Genomic DNA, 13,986 nt, shown 5'->3' on the forward strand with positions numbered 1-13,986 from the left:
CTACAAATGATCCAGAATTTCTATGGGGCTTAAGTGCTTTAGTGTTATACCTGTACCTGTGCTGAGACTTGTGTATTTGTGTCTTATATTTATGCTGTCGTTTGTTTGCTTGCATTACCTGAGTTAAGAGAGCTCAGCGCACTGGGTGTTGAGTTACACTTGCGACTGGAGGCAATCACGCTAACATTGTATGTTTCACCGCAGGACAGTTTGGGCATGCCACAGCTCGATGATGAGGACATGCATGTTTCCGAAGGCCCATCTGGGCCATGAACTGTCGCTGTGTAGTATTCTGCACCTTCAGCTAACACCCAGGATACAGTAGCAATGTTGGAGATGCAGTCCATAAAGCCAACGACAGCTGCTGGAGTACAGGGCTCTGCAAGAAGACAGAATTACATAATCCAAGTCATTCAACAAGTGGGACAGTGTTATGCCAAGCCTGTGCTGTCCTTTTGAAAGTCCTTTTGAGTTATGCACTTCTTTTGACATCATATCTTTGTGTATGAGAGAGAGGGTCCTAACCTGTCTGCAATACTGAAGCATTACTGGGGTGGCTTCTACATACATTTCCCACAGCTTGCACAGTCAGATAGTACGGCTGACCACAGTTGAACTCAGAGAATTGTGCACTTGTGGTATTTGTTGAGAGTTCCACCCGGTGACCGCTATCAGATTCTGCAGACACCAGGTACATCTCAGCATTTTCACTTGCTTCCCAGGTGAGGGAAGCCACTCTCATGTCACAGTCGAAAGAGGACACCAGTTCTTGAGGGACACATGGAGCTGTACACAATACAGGCAATCTCGATCAGCCATTTGACAGATTACCAAAAAAACACTTTTGTAAGCATATAGTCACTTTACAACTATAGAACTGCAAAGTAGTTTCAAGTATTGTTGTCTTACATATAACTCTACCTTAATTTTTCTTAGACACTCACCCATGTGTATGACTGTGCCATCACTGGACCCACTGTTGCAGATTTGGGCATTGGCAGTGACTTGGACAAAGTAAATTTCTCCACAGTGCAGTTCCTCCCAGACACAGAAAGTTGTATTTGTTAGGCAGACGTGCGTGTGGCCATCCTGTCCTACAGCAATGGCGGTGTAAAAATCTGCGCCATCACTGCCAGCCCAGCTGACAGCTCCAAGGTTATTTTCACACTCTGCATAGGTCTCAATGTGGTATGGCACACATGGGGCTGCAGAAAAAAATCAGTGATTGATACAAATGTGGTATAAACACCTGAAAGTCTTTTCTTTAGCAACTTTATCACTTGTGAGTTTGGCCTTTCACTACAGCTTTTATGAGTGTTGGGTCGTACCAGTCGTAAAATGCGCAGGATTGCTAGGTATGCTTTCACAGACATCATTTTCCCCCAGTGTTGTGAAGGTGTAGGTCTGTCCGCAGAGAAGCTCCACTGTTAGTGTAGATTCAGATGTCTGGAAGGAGTCTGCGAATCCTAGGTTGCTTGTTATATGCACTGTGTAACTTGATGCACCTCTGCTGTGACTCCAGTTCAAGAGAACTGTGTTGTTATCACATGATCCTATAACTGCCGGTTGACTTGGTTGACAAGGTTCTGAAGAAACAGATACATCAGAGGTCTCACTGTGATGTTGAAGCCTAGTGAACATTAACTTTTTTTTCAAGCAAGTTTGAAATGTATCATCTGGTTTGTGTGACAATGTGGAGTCTACAATCTGACACATTTTGTTGCATGTTCGTAAAAAGATGAACATGACAAGTTTATGTCTTATAGTATGCTATGGTGTAGTGTGAGATCATTGGATTGGATTCTTCTGTATCTGGGTAGCCAGCCCTGCTCCTGGAGGGCTACCTTTCTGTAGACTTCAGTTCCAACACACCTGCCTGTTTTCTCAAGTAATCCTGAACACATTGATTATCTCATTCAGGTAGGTTTGTTCAGGGTTGGATCTGAACTTTGCAGGATGGTAACCCTCCAGTGGCCTGTTAACCAACACTTTCAAATTTAAGTTTAGAGTTAACAAAACCAAAAAGAAATGAAACCCAATTTAGATCAAGTTCAGCAGACTCACAATCTGGAGTAGGTGCACCAGAATAAAACCTGCTCCCAGAGCAGGTTAGCCTTGTAGTGGAATTTACCATGGTGACAAACACTGTTAAAGCTCAATCGATTTTTTTGAACCCAGAAAAACAGGAGTCTGCTCAAACTCAAACTTACCTGGGTTGCCACTAAAACCAGCTTTGTGAAATAGGCCACAGAAGCAGGGTTCACTATCTCTGCTGTATATAGATTAAAATGAAATTTGCATGATAGAATCATCTAGGCCTACCTGTTGTAATGTGTGCAGTGCTGCTGGCGTCACTATGGCAGTGCCTACTGTAGGCAGTGATGGTAAAGGCGTACTCCACTCCACACTGCAACCCACTCATTTCACAGCTGTCAGTTGTAGAGTTACAAACTTTATCTGCTTCTCCTGTGCTGAGGTTGGCACTGACAAGATAGTATAGCACATCGTCCCTTTCTTCCCAAGTCACTACAGCTGTGCTAGGATTGCACTGAAGATCCACGTTCACATGCAATGGAGCACAGGGGCCTAGAGGTCAAACGACAAATTCGTTAAATTTGATATTCCCGTTATCAGCTATATTCACTTTCTACAGCCACACTGCACGTGTTTTGTCCCTTTTGCAAATAATGTATATAAAATATGGTTACTCACGTGTTTGGAAGGTCACTCCCGTCTCCTGAGTAACCTGACATTCATCACTGATTGCTGTGAGCCTGACTGTGTAAGTCTGTCCGCAGGCTAGTTCGCTGATATTACAGAAATTATCTTGGGAAATGCAGGAGGCTATGTAGCCATTGTCACTGATAGCAGTGAGCTCATAGGATGCAGCTCCGCCACTCCAGGCCCACCTGAACAATGCCGTGGCATTCTCACAGTTCATGTCAACAGTGACTGAACTGGAATCTGGTAGACAGGAGGCTAGACACAAAGACACAGCAGTGATGAACAACTTGGTAGATGGCACAATTCTCTGTTATTTAAACATACGAGCAACAAATTCCTGTTCTCATGCCAAAGAATGTAAATGGTTCCTAATTTGTCATTTCTTAGATGCCTAACCTGATGTGAAGAGAACTGTTTCGCTGTCTGTGCTGTTGTAAGTTTCTCCAATGGCGCGTACTTGAGTGCTGTAAAGCGTTCCACAGATCAACCCCGTCACACTGCAGCTGGAGCTAGTTGTGGAGCAGGACAGGCTGTGTCCATTGCGACCCTCTAGGAAAGCCACATATGCCACTGCCCCCAAACTCTCCTCCCAAGACACAGTCCCTACATCACTTGCACAATTCAGATGGGTTTGCACGTTCTGTGGCGGGCAGGGTTCTGGTGATGCATAAAGAGTCAGTTGTTGAACATCTGTGCAGAAAGCACTAAAATCACTGGTAAAATTGCAAATTTAATGTACCTGTGTTTAGAGTAGTTGATGCAGACACAGCAGCTCCTCGGCAGACATTGTTGTGTGCTGTCACAGTGATGTCATATGTCTGACTGCAGGACACATTATAAAGGGCACAGGAGGTGTCACTGGTGGAGCAGGACAGCACTGATCCCAGATCAGTGGCAGCCTGCGCCGTGTACATGGAAGCACCTGTACTTCTGTCCCATGACAGCTGGCCAATAGACAGGCTGTACTGCACTTCAATATTCTGAGGTGCACAAGGACCTGAGTTCACAATGAAAAAAAAAGAGATTGATTATAGTTGTGCAAAATATAGTATAGTGGTACAAAAGTTGCCACAACAATTGTGGGTGGTTGCAAGGGCATTGCTATGCAGACAAGGAGGTGTTCTGAGTGGTTATCATTATGTATATTACTATGGTGTACTGGGTTGTTTCCAGGACGTTGCTACAGTAAAGGCTATGGAGGGTGGAGAGCATTGTTAGGTGGTTGCTAGGGTGTTATGTGTAGTAGAATGTTTGTTAGGGTATTGCTCGGTTGTATTCTAGGATGTGTCCCCAGTGGTTTTTGCTCACCTGTATTCAGGCGTCCACTCATGGTTGCAGTGCTGTTGCAGGTCTGTCCTTCTGCTAACACAGTGATGTTGTAGCTCTCTCCACAGGCCAGTCCTGTCAGCTCACAGTTAGTTTTGTTATTTTCACAGCTGAGTACATGGCCAGATTCACTTACTGCTGTGGCCGTGAATTGTGTTGCCCCAGTGCCTGACTGCCACGACAATATAGCCACACCAGATTGACAGTCAATTAGTGCCCGAATGTTACGAGCCGTACAAGGAGCTGAAATACAGACAAATATCTACCAGTCAAACAATGTCATGCTACATTAAAAAACAATCAGTGTACCATGGTATTCTTTAAAGTACCTTGGAGCATGTGTACCAATAAGTGGAATTCAGAGTTTATTTACAAAAGCATTCCAAATGAATTTCCAAATTTTAGTCAAATTTAAATAGCAATTACTGAAATTCTAAGAAATTAGTTTTCAAAAACAAACAAAAAAATGTAATATGATACAGAAATATTTTATTGCAAATTGTCAGGGACTGTTTCTTGAGTGACTGTGTTTAATATCTTTGAATTGCTATTTTTTTATCTTCTTGTTACAATTCAGAATCCAATTCAACATACTGTGGGGTGTGTAAACCAATGAGAATATGAATTCTGGATTAAAAAACATAAAAAAGGACATTTGGGTAAATTTGACATGTTTGTGTGCATGCAAATCTGTTCTCACTGCTTTCTACCTGAAATAACTTCAGTGACGGCACTAGGCAAGCTGTCACAATATCCGTCTGATGCTGTCACACTGACACGGTAGGTCTGTCCGCAGACAAGTCTGTTCACTGTACAAGTGGTGTGGTTCATGCTCTGACAGCTGGTGAATTGGCTGTTACTGTCCTCAAGTACAGCCGTGTATAAGTCTGCTCCTGCACTCTCCTCCCAGAACACAGACAGGTCGTTCCCTTGGCAGCTCACATTAGCAGTCACATGATCCGGCACACAGGGCACTGGACATAAGAAAAGTGACTGTCAGTGAATCAAATCAGCGATAGTCAGAAAGATCAATTTCTTAGGAACAGGAAAGTTTGAGGTTTGTCATGGATAAACTACAGTATAGTAGATATTTCCGCAACATATGGTTCATCGGTGTTTTTAATGCATTTCGCAATAAAATCACACATACCTGTCCTGATTGAAGCAGCTTGACTTGGTGCACTGGTGCAGACACTGTCCTGTGCTATTACTGTGGCAGTGTATGGGACGCCACACATCAGTGACGTGAGATCACATGACTGACCAAACCCTGAGCAGCTGTCTGAGAATAACCCATCAGCACTGAAGGCCTGGACCGTATAGAGCTCACCAGCTTCATTGCTCACCCATGACATGGTGACTACATTATCACTGCAGCTAGTACTGGACACCAGACTCTCCGGAATACAGGGAACTGTGGGTTGAAATGCACTGTGATGATGGAAAAAGTATGCCCAGGATGTATAGCATTTTTCACACAATAGGTTTCAAATGAAATACAATTTTTTGAAACAGAAGGAGGTGCCTAACCTTGAGTAATGTATGAGAATTGCAGGTTTTGCAAGCCCAAAATTAAGTGAAATATAGGTGAAAAATGTATATAAAAGCAGCATCGGTAACAGGGTTGAATGATCAGAGTGTATTACCTGACCGTATGATGACCTCAAGGCTCTGAGAGCTGTTACATGTCCTTCCCTCAGCAGTGACTGTCAGGACATACATCTGGCCGCAGGGAAGGGAAGTGACCTCACAGGAAGTGGAGCTTGCCGTGCAGCAGGTGGTCTCTCCATCTGTACGCTCCAATGTGGCAGTGTAGCTTAATGCGCCAACGCTCTCATCCCACAACACACTCACCGTACCAGTGTCACACCCCACAGCCGTGATCACATTCTGAGGTGGACAAGGGGCTGAAAGAGAAAATGAGACAGAGAGTGTGAAATTATGTAGTCCGTTTTTACACTGAAAAGCATCCTTTTCAAGCTCACTCTCTCTTGCCTGTCTCGCTCCGCAAAGTGTTGCTCATGGGGCTGTCACATTGACTGTTAGATGCAGTGACACTAAAGTTGTAGAATCTTCCACATTGTAGCTGTTCAACTGTGCACTGGCCCTCAGTTGAGTTACACTGGTACTCAAATCCATCACTGTCAGTTGCTGTGGCGATGTAGAGCTCGGCCCCTGCTGACTCTTCCCATGTCAGCCAAGCCGAATCAGACAGGCAATCCATTTCAACATCCAACATGAGGGGACTGCAAGGAGCTTTATATACAAACACACATCCCAAAAGTGAATTTTGTGACAAACACAGTTAAACAAATAGATATTTGGTGATGTGTTAAAGTTTCATTAAATGTGACAAACCTGCTGTAATATACTGGACTGGTGAGTTCTCCCCAGTGCAGCCATCTCTTAATGGCACTACAGACACATTATAATCCATGCCACAGGTCACAGTGATATCACAACTGGTTTCTGTGGTATTACACATGTAGTAACCGTTGTTGTTATTGGAGTAAAAGGCTTGTGCGATGTAGAGGACACCGTCTACACTAGAGTCCCAGGACACTGACACAGTGTTTAAATCACAGTCCAAGACGGCAAAGATAGCATCTGGTGGGCAAGGGGCTGAAGAATGTAGGAACGAGATGTTAGAGACATCCAAATATTGAAATATGAAATATTTTATGTATATATGGGTACCTGAGGTGATATGTTGCACAGAGCTTTGGGAACTGTTGCAGGTTTGACTATAGGCGACCACCGTCACACTGTAAGTCAGTCCGCAAAGGATGTTGGGAACTTGGCAGAAGGTTGTATTAGAGTCACACCCCAGCACTTGACCATCGCTGCTCCTCACTGTGGTGTGGTATCGACGGGCTTGACCTTTCTGTTGCCAGGTAACGTTGAGAACAGTAGATTGACACTCCAGAATAGTTTGTACATTCTGAGGCACACAAGGGGCTAAAGGGGACACAGAGGTCAAAGGTCACTACAAGGGGACCACTCACCTAAAGGCATAGGCACACTAATCCTGACATCATAGGACTACAAGTGCATTGTCTACACTGATATTCTCATGTGCAGCACACTGACATATAGTGCCGTTTCACTTCAGACAACCTGAGTTTGAGTCCTGGCTTGTGGACCTTTCTTGATCCCGTCCCCCTATCTCTGCCAATTACCTTCCTGTCTACTGTCTCTCCTATCATAATAAAGGCAAAAAAAGCGGACTGTGGTGTTGCCCCTTGTTGCTTGCGTCAAGGCCAAAAAGCTGAGCTTGAACATACCATAAAGACTCTAGATAACTAGCATGTACATTCTGTAACTGCTTGAGAGGAAATAACTCTCCATGCCAGAAGGTGGCAGTAGTCTTTATTCGTCATTCAAAAAGGGAATCTGGAAGAGCCAGAGAAGCCTTCTGTGTGTGCCCTCTTGACTTTGTCATTTTTGGCAAATGGTCATAAAAAATGACTATGTCTCACCTGTTTCAAGAATGTGAACTTCACTTCTGGATCCAATACAGTCACCATCAACACCAGAAACATAAATTTGATAAGTCTGTCCACACTGGAGGCCTGTTATATCACAGGCGAGGTCGCTGGTGTTGCAAGTCACCCTATGACCTTCGCTGTTGTCGGCAACAGCCATGTACGACACAGAGCCCTGAGAGGTTTTCCAGGAAACGGACACAGTGTCTGAGTCACAGGATGACCGGATGGACACCTGAGTGGGTGGACACGGTGCTGAAGAAGCAAAGGAACACCAAAGCAACATGCTAAATCAGTAATGTCAACATTTTATTACAATGTATTCTTTATTTAAAGACATCTCATCATTTTAAATCAAAGTTTAAAACAGGTCAGATATTGTATATATAAAAAAAACAACCAACAATGTTGAAACTAGGGATGTAATGATGCACCCCGAGCCGGTTAAAAATCTGTAAAATATGTGACGATTCAAGATGCAGATATGTTTTATGTAGTATAGTTTCACAAAGCTAAAGTCAGACCATTCCGTTTTTGCTTAAAATTTCAAAATTATCCAATCTAATTTAAATCAAAAATGACTCATGCAGCATATATGCAGCTTCTTTGTTTGGATTGTGATTAAACTGCAGTGGTTATTACCTCTAATCTTAAATGGAAAGAGCACAGGCAAAGCCTTAGTTTGTTTATATGAGGATATTTCTTTTATTTGTATTATTTATTTATTTGATTTGGGATTTTTTTTTTTTTTTTTTGCTAATAATATTTGGAAATTGTAATCTATTTTTCTCAGCATATTCTGAGTGAAATGGGTTCAAGAAAAATTATATGAACCTATTGCCCAAATAGCCAAGGTGATGTCATTATATGAAATGTTGTTTCAGAGGCAAATTATTGCATAGTTTAAGAATACCATGTTTTAAAGAATAGCACACTGATGAACTCTGCACAATAATGTGTAAAATTAGTGGCTTATGAGGTTGTTACCTGTCTTGAGGGCAATCCAGTCATCTGATTGGCTGGGACAGATGAGCCCTTCTCCTCTCACACTGACTTGGTAACGGCTGCCACAGTGCAGGTTGGTGACATTGCAGGCAGAGCCGGGTGTACTGCAGCTGACTTGGTGATTTACATCAAAGCCCTTGGCAGAAGCGTTATAAATCAGAGTGCCTCTACCGGGGGTCCATGAGATCAAAGCAGAGTCAGTACTGCAGTCCAGAGTTACTTGTAGATCAGACTGTGGACATGGATCTAGAAAGGGGGGATACAAACACATAGTTTTTTTAAAGCTACTGTGTGAAATTTCTGCATGACTAGTATGGCCCTATACAAAATGGCACATACCCTTTACAGGGAGGTTGTGGCCTAATGGTTAGAGAGTTTTGACTCCTAAGGTTGTGGGTTCGAGTCTCGGGCCGGAAATACCACGACTTAGGTGCCATTGAAAAAAAAATGTTTATTGTGGAATAATGTTTTGCTTGCATTTAATTGGCTCATCCTCAGTGGTCTCAATGGACATAAGACTGAAACCTATTGGCCTGGATGTATAAAGCTTCTTCTTGTTTTGTCTAATACTAAACACATATGACTAACTCCATGAGTTTATCCCACTGTAAGTGTCTGTGACAAGTACCTGTTGTGACACTGATAGGTGCACTGGTCAGGCTCACACAGTTGTCATCTTCAGCTGTGACTGTTATAGTGTAGTTTTGTCCGCAGTCCAGGTCTGGGAAAGAGCAGGTGGTGTCTGTGTTGGTGCATGTGCTGTTACTTCCCCAGGTGCTCACGGCATAAACAGTGTAACTGCTGGCACCACGGGCAGAATCCCAGGATACAGTGGTGATAGACGTGCTGCAGTCTGTGGTCGCCACAACGTAAGTGGGCATGCAGGGAGCTGAGAGAGACAGTGGTGTGTGATAAGAAAACCACAGATCCACAAACATGGGCAGAAAAAAAGATATTTGTTTGAAGCAAAGAAATGTGGCTGCTGTGTGTCCACCAAGAGTTTGGATGTGATTTTCAGGAATAAACCCAATAATGTCATGTGGTGTCTTCATGAATACTGCTCTCTACATATCTTTGTTTGAGTTTGAGATGTGCTGTTGGTTACCACAGAAGCAGTCTGTGGCATTTTTATCATTGCCTTAAGGGATGCTATAACAGGCATGAATGCAAGTTTTCTTCATCTAGTCAGTTTTCTCTCCCTGTCATGGCTAAGCAACAGTTTGAAGAGAATATTGCTGAGTGAGTGAGTTTAATTTATTGAAACTGTCAACATGGCAACTCTGGGCTATCGCCCCCTGGAGTACTGGAGTTTATTACCACCAGAGCAATGTAGAATATATGCTAATGCCGCCTATACACTACTTTCAAAGTCTTTGGATTGCTGTTCTTTTCACACTGAACAACCATATCAGCTAATGTCAGTTTCAGTCAAAAACATTTTCGACTATATGATCAGGTCTAGATATTTAACCTGCAGAATATTTGTCAGGCACCAGAGATGCATCAGTGGTTACATCTTTGATTGTTCAAACAAAATGATCTTCACTTGAAAATGAAAATTAATTTGCATCCAGTTTTGTGCTTTTCTCGATGATCTCCATTAACTCTATTAACTAAAAATAAGAGCTTAAATTATGTAGTGTGTGGGTGGCATATGTAAACTCAAGAGTAATATAATGCATTGGACAAGTGTCATGTCTGCATTTGCTTTCATAAAGTATGTTTCTGTTGTGTTATGGTTATACTTTAAAACAACAGAAGCCGCATCACATACATTTTCAAAATTATATTCTGTTGCCAACTGAGTTTGCATTTAAGTTTTATATACCCTGGAATATTTATTTATTCTTATATCACATTTTATTATTATATCACATTTGTTTGGTGGAAAATTCTTAAAACTGCTGTATTAATACAGCTATCAGCTATATTAGTCTTTGTCTTTATTATCTATAACAGTCTCAGGCCAAAGTATCCCTCACCTGTGTGCAGATTTGTCTTACCTGTATTAAGATTGAAGCTCTCGCTAGGTTCACTGGTGCAGTTTCCATTGAATCCAACTACACTGAGTGAGTATGACTCACCACAGCGTAGCTGTGCAAACGTGCAAGACCTATCTGTGCTATTACACACTGTCGCACCACCGGTAAAGTTGAGCGCAGTCACCACGTCAAACTGATCTGCTCCATTATTGTCCCATGTTACCGTAGCAATGTTAGTGCTGCACTGCAGTTGAACAGCTGGGCTCTGTGGTTGACAGGGGGCTGATGGGATACAGATGATAAATGGCTACATTTATACATTTTAAGGGGTTGGGGTTGGTTTAGAATTAATTTAGTCAGTTTACCTGTCTCAATTTGGTAGTCTGAACCCTCAATGACTCCACAGTTGACGTTGGATGTGGTCACGGCAATGCTATAGGTCTGGCCACATCTTAAGTTCTGAATGGTACAGGTAGTAGAGCTTGTGCTGCAGGACAGCCGAGTGCCATCTGTACCAATAGCCAGGGCTGTATAGGAGTCAGCGTTGTTTGTACTGGTGTCCCAGTGTACAGCTAGCATGTCAGAATTGCAGCCTACCTGCGCTATCACATTACTAGGCAGGCAATCCGCTGTGACACACGTGGAGGTGAAACGAAGAGGAAAATGTTTTACCAATTTTGTCAAGTTTGCACAAAAGTCTGCTTAAAAAGCAATTGCAGTTTGATACCTGATTTAAACTGGATGCTGTTGATGGTGGTGCTGTTGCAGAGGCCAACCGTGGAAACCACAGTGGCTATATATGTATGTCCACATTCAACCTTTACAGAACAGGAAGTGGTGTTGGATGTACAAGAAACGGTTGGTCCATTATTTCCCACCACACTGGCAGTATAGGAGTGTGCCCCTGTGCCGTTCAGCCAGCTGATGGTGACCCTGTTCGTGCCACAGCTAGCAGCAGCTGTCAGGCTACTGGGTGGACAGGGAGCTGTGGATCAATAGATGAGACTCAGATCAATACAATTTTTAGTAACCTTTGTTATGTGGCAGTATTTAATATTCCATTCCAGTTCTAAAACTCCTGTTGTTCCAGAAAACCAGTTTCCTATATAGCTCACAGTGCATGGTTTCTTCATGGGTTCCTTACCCAAACCCTTTCAAGGAAAGTCAGTTCACTTAGGGGCCATATTCACAACACCTCCTGAAATGCCAAAATCAGCAATAAAATCTGATATGGCCTGTTCCATAAATGTTGTTTCTTATGCTCAAATAGCATTAAAAAAACACATATATTTGTGCAGTCCTAAGTGCACATCTCAGGACACTTACTGTTTCAATAAGAACCAGAGTTTCAAACTGTAGCTGCAGTGATGCAACAACTTTCCCAATTGGTGATAGACTCTTTTATTCAGCAAGCAAAACTCCCCCATATTGCATGTTGCAATTTCTCCCATTCACAGTAAAGTGAGTGAACCAACTTTGCCCTAACATAATATATATGTTTGTTGTTGATGTTTTAACTTATTTGGTTTGTAGCCTTGTAAAAAGCAGGACAATGCACATGCTGCATAAAATAAACCTTTTCAAGAACCTGATCATCCTGTCTGGGATTATTTTGTGATTAATATCTGGCTTACTGTACATTTTTTCCATACATACTTGGCAATGTAAGCAGTCTAATGCTGTTTGTAGCTGTTGTGAAGACAACTGAAAATGTTCGGTGTTTGTACCTGTGTAGATCTGTGTTGGGCTTCCGTACGGACTGGTGCAGGTGCTGTCCTGAGCAGCTGCTTGTACAATGAAACTCATTCCACAGTGCAACCCTGTTAGAACATATGAGGTTTGTGTTGTGTTGAAGGTGGAGTTCAGCCCATCCACCTGATGGATGAACAGGAAGTAAGTGACTCCGGACCCTTGGCTGGGGTCCCATGTAATTCTGATGTCATCCGTAGCACAGTTGGTGTAACCAGCCAGATTCGAGGGTGGGCAGATAGCTAGAAGAATAAGGAATTGGGTCAAAATCAAACATTAGTTTGACTGTTAAAAATTTAAACTGATTAGACAGGTTCATTTGTGTGTAATGCCACAGACAAGACAAATCTTGTAGCACATCGTTTCCTGTTTCCTGACCTGATCTTAGATTGACAGGTGTGGTGGGTTGACTCTGACAGCCACGTTCCACTGTAGACACTGTAACAGTGTAGTCCTCACCACAGTGCAGATCACTGAAGGTGCAGTTGGTGCCACTGGAGGTGCAAGTGTGGGTGTGGCCATCCTTACCCGTAGCCATGGCAATGTAATTTTCAGCATTTCTGGCAGCAGTCCAGCGGACAAGTCCCACATTACCATTGCATTGTAGAGAAGCTTGAACATCACTGGCAGGACAGGAACCTGAAGGGGTGTTGAGAGAAGAAAATGGTTTTCTTAGTCCCAAAATGATGGTTAAGTAAGTAGCTAACATAAATTGATGCAGCAAGATCCCTAGAATGTCCTTCGTACAGTAACTGGAACTTTTCAAAGAGTGCACAACAATCTTAAGGCCCATTCACGCTGCATCTACAGACGCTGACCAACGTGAACGAGTGCACAATACTCCAAGTCAAAGTCCAAAATATTTTACTTTGCTAGATGTCACAAATATATCTAATATTGCATGTTTTGTGATAATCATATGGTAACTAGGTTGCATTTTTGCTAATTAAAATAGATTAACAATCAAAACTACTTTTTCTTCAGTTTAAAGAATTGGGATGTTTTATTGTTGGATACAGTCGAAATATTCATTTATGTTAATGTTAGTTTTATCTTACATAATAGTTTATCTAATTGCTCTGACTGCAAAATACATGGTCTTTGTCCCTTTATTATTTATTACAAAGGCAATGAGACTGCAATTTGTACCCCATTTGTAGAAACTGCCAATACACACCTGCATTGAAAGTGTAGGGAGCAGTCGGGAACCCATTGCATGTCTGAGAGAAGGGTGTGATTACAATGTCATAGGTCTGACCACAGTGCATGTTGGGTAGTTGACAACTGGTGCCAGTGACAGTACTGTGCTTGATATCACCATCATGTCCCACAGCAGTGATGTTATAGCCCACGGCACCAGGACTTCCCTCCCAGGACACAACGGCAGTGTTGTTCAAACACTGTAGTCTTACAGTCACATTCTTTGGGGAACAAGGGGCTGAGAGGACAGGAAATATCCTTATTATCTTCTCCAGACATACAAATGCTTATTTATTGAAACTGATTTCATATGCAACAAGGCAGTTTACATAGAAATCTTAAATGTACATCAGCAAAACAACAAAAAAAGAGGCCTGTTTAATTTTAAGGATTAGGATAATGAAATGGTAATGAAAAAAAAATAATTACATAACATACGACTTCTTTAAGATTCAGTAAATCATCAGAGAAAGAGTTGAAATGTTTGCGCAGGTAAATGAGGGTTGTGTGTAGAA

General features: G+C 42.4%; 1 protein-coding gene across 1 annotated transcript in view; it reads right to left on the reverse strand.

Annotated features, from left to right (window-relative positions):
• LOC122135060 (serine-rich adhesin for platelets-like) overlaps positions 1–13,986 on the reverse strand; it is a 39,111-nt gene that overhangs the window by 10,009 nt on the left and 15,116 nt on the right. The window contains exons 19-42 of the mRNA XM_042712594.1: positions 13,449–13,709; positions 12,650–12,910; positions 12,250–12,513; positions 11,250–11,507; positions 10,888–11,151; positions 10,544–10,804; positions 9,169–9,429; positions 8,523–8,786; positions 7,530–7,790; positions 6,748–7,008; positions 6,409–6,672; positions 6,046–6,306; positions 5,697–5,957; positions 5,201–5,464; positions 4,761–5,024; positions 4,033–4,293; positions 3,464–3,721; positions 3,121–3,381; positions 2,713–2,979; positions 2,323–2,586; positions 1,329–1,586; positions 945–1,205; positions 526–786; positions 119–379 (exon numbers count right to left, since the gene is read on the reverse strand). Coding sequence (XP_042568528.1) covers positions 119–379; positions 526–786; positions 945–1,205; positions 1,329–1,586; positions 2,323–2,586; positions 2,713–2,979; positions 3,121–3,381; positions 3,464–3,721; positions 4,033–4,293; positions 4,761–5,024; positions 5,201–5,464; positions 5,697–5,957; positions 6,046–6,306; positions 6,409–6,672; positions 6,748–7,008; positions 7,530–7,790; positions 8,523–8,786; positions 9,169–9,429; positions 10,544–10,804; positions 10,888–11,151; positions 11,250–11,507; positions 12,250–12,513; positions 12,650–12,910; positions 13,449–13,709 — 6,282 coding nt within the window. The remainder of the gene's footprint in view (positions 1–118; positions 380–525; positions 787–944; positions 1,206–1,328; positions 1,587–2,322; positions 2,587–2,712; positions 2,980–3,120; positions 3,382–3,463; positions 3,722–4,032; positions 4,294–4,760; positions 5,025–5,200; positions 5,465–5,696; positions 5,958–6,045; positions 6,307–6,408; positions 6,673–6,747; positions 7,009–7,529; positions 7,791–8,522; positions 8,787–9,168; positions 9,430–10,543; positions 10,805–10,887; positions 11,152–11,249; positions 11,508–12,249; positions 12,514–12,649; positions 12,911–13,448; positions 13,710–13,986) is intronic.

This window comes from Cyprinus carpio, chromosome A23 (genome assembly GCF_018340385.1).
Source record: "Cyprinus carpio isolate SPL01 chromosome A23, ASM1834038v1, whole genome shotgun sequence".
NCBI lineage: Eukaryota > Metazoa > Chordata > Actinopteri > Cypriniformes > Cyprinidae > Cyprinus > Cyprinus carpio.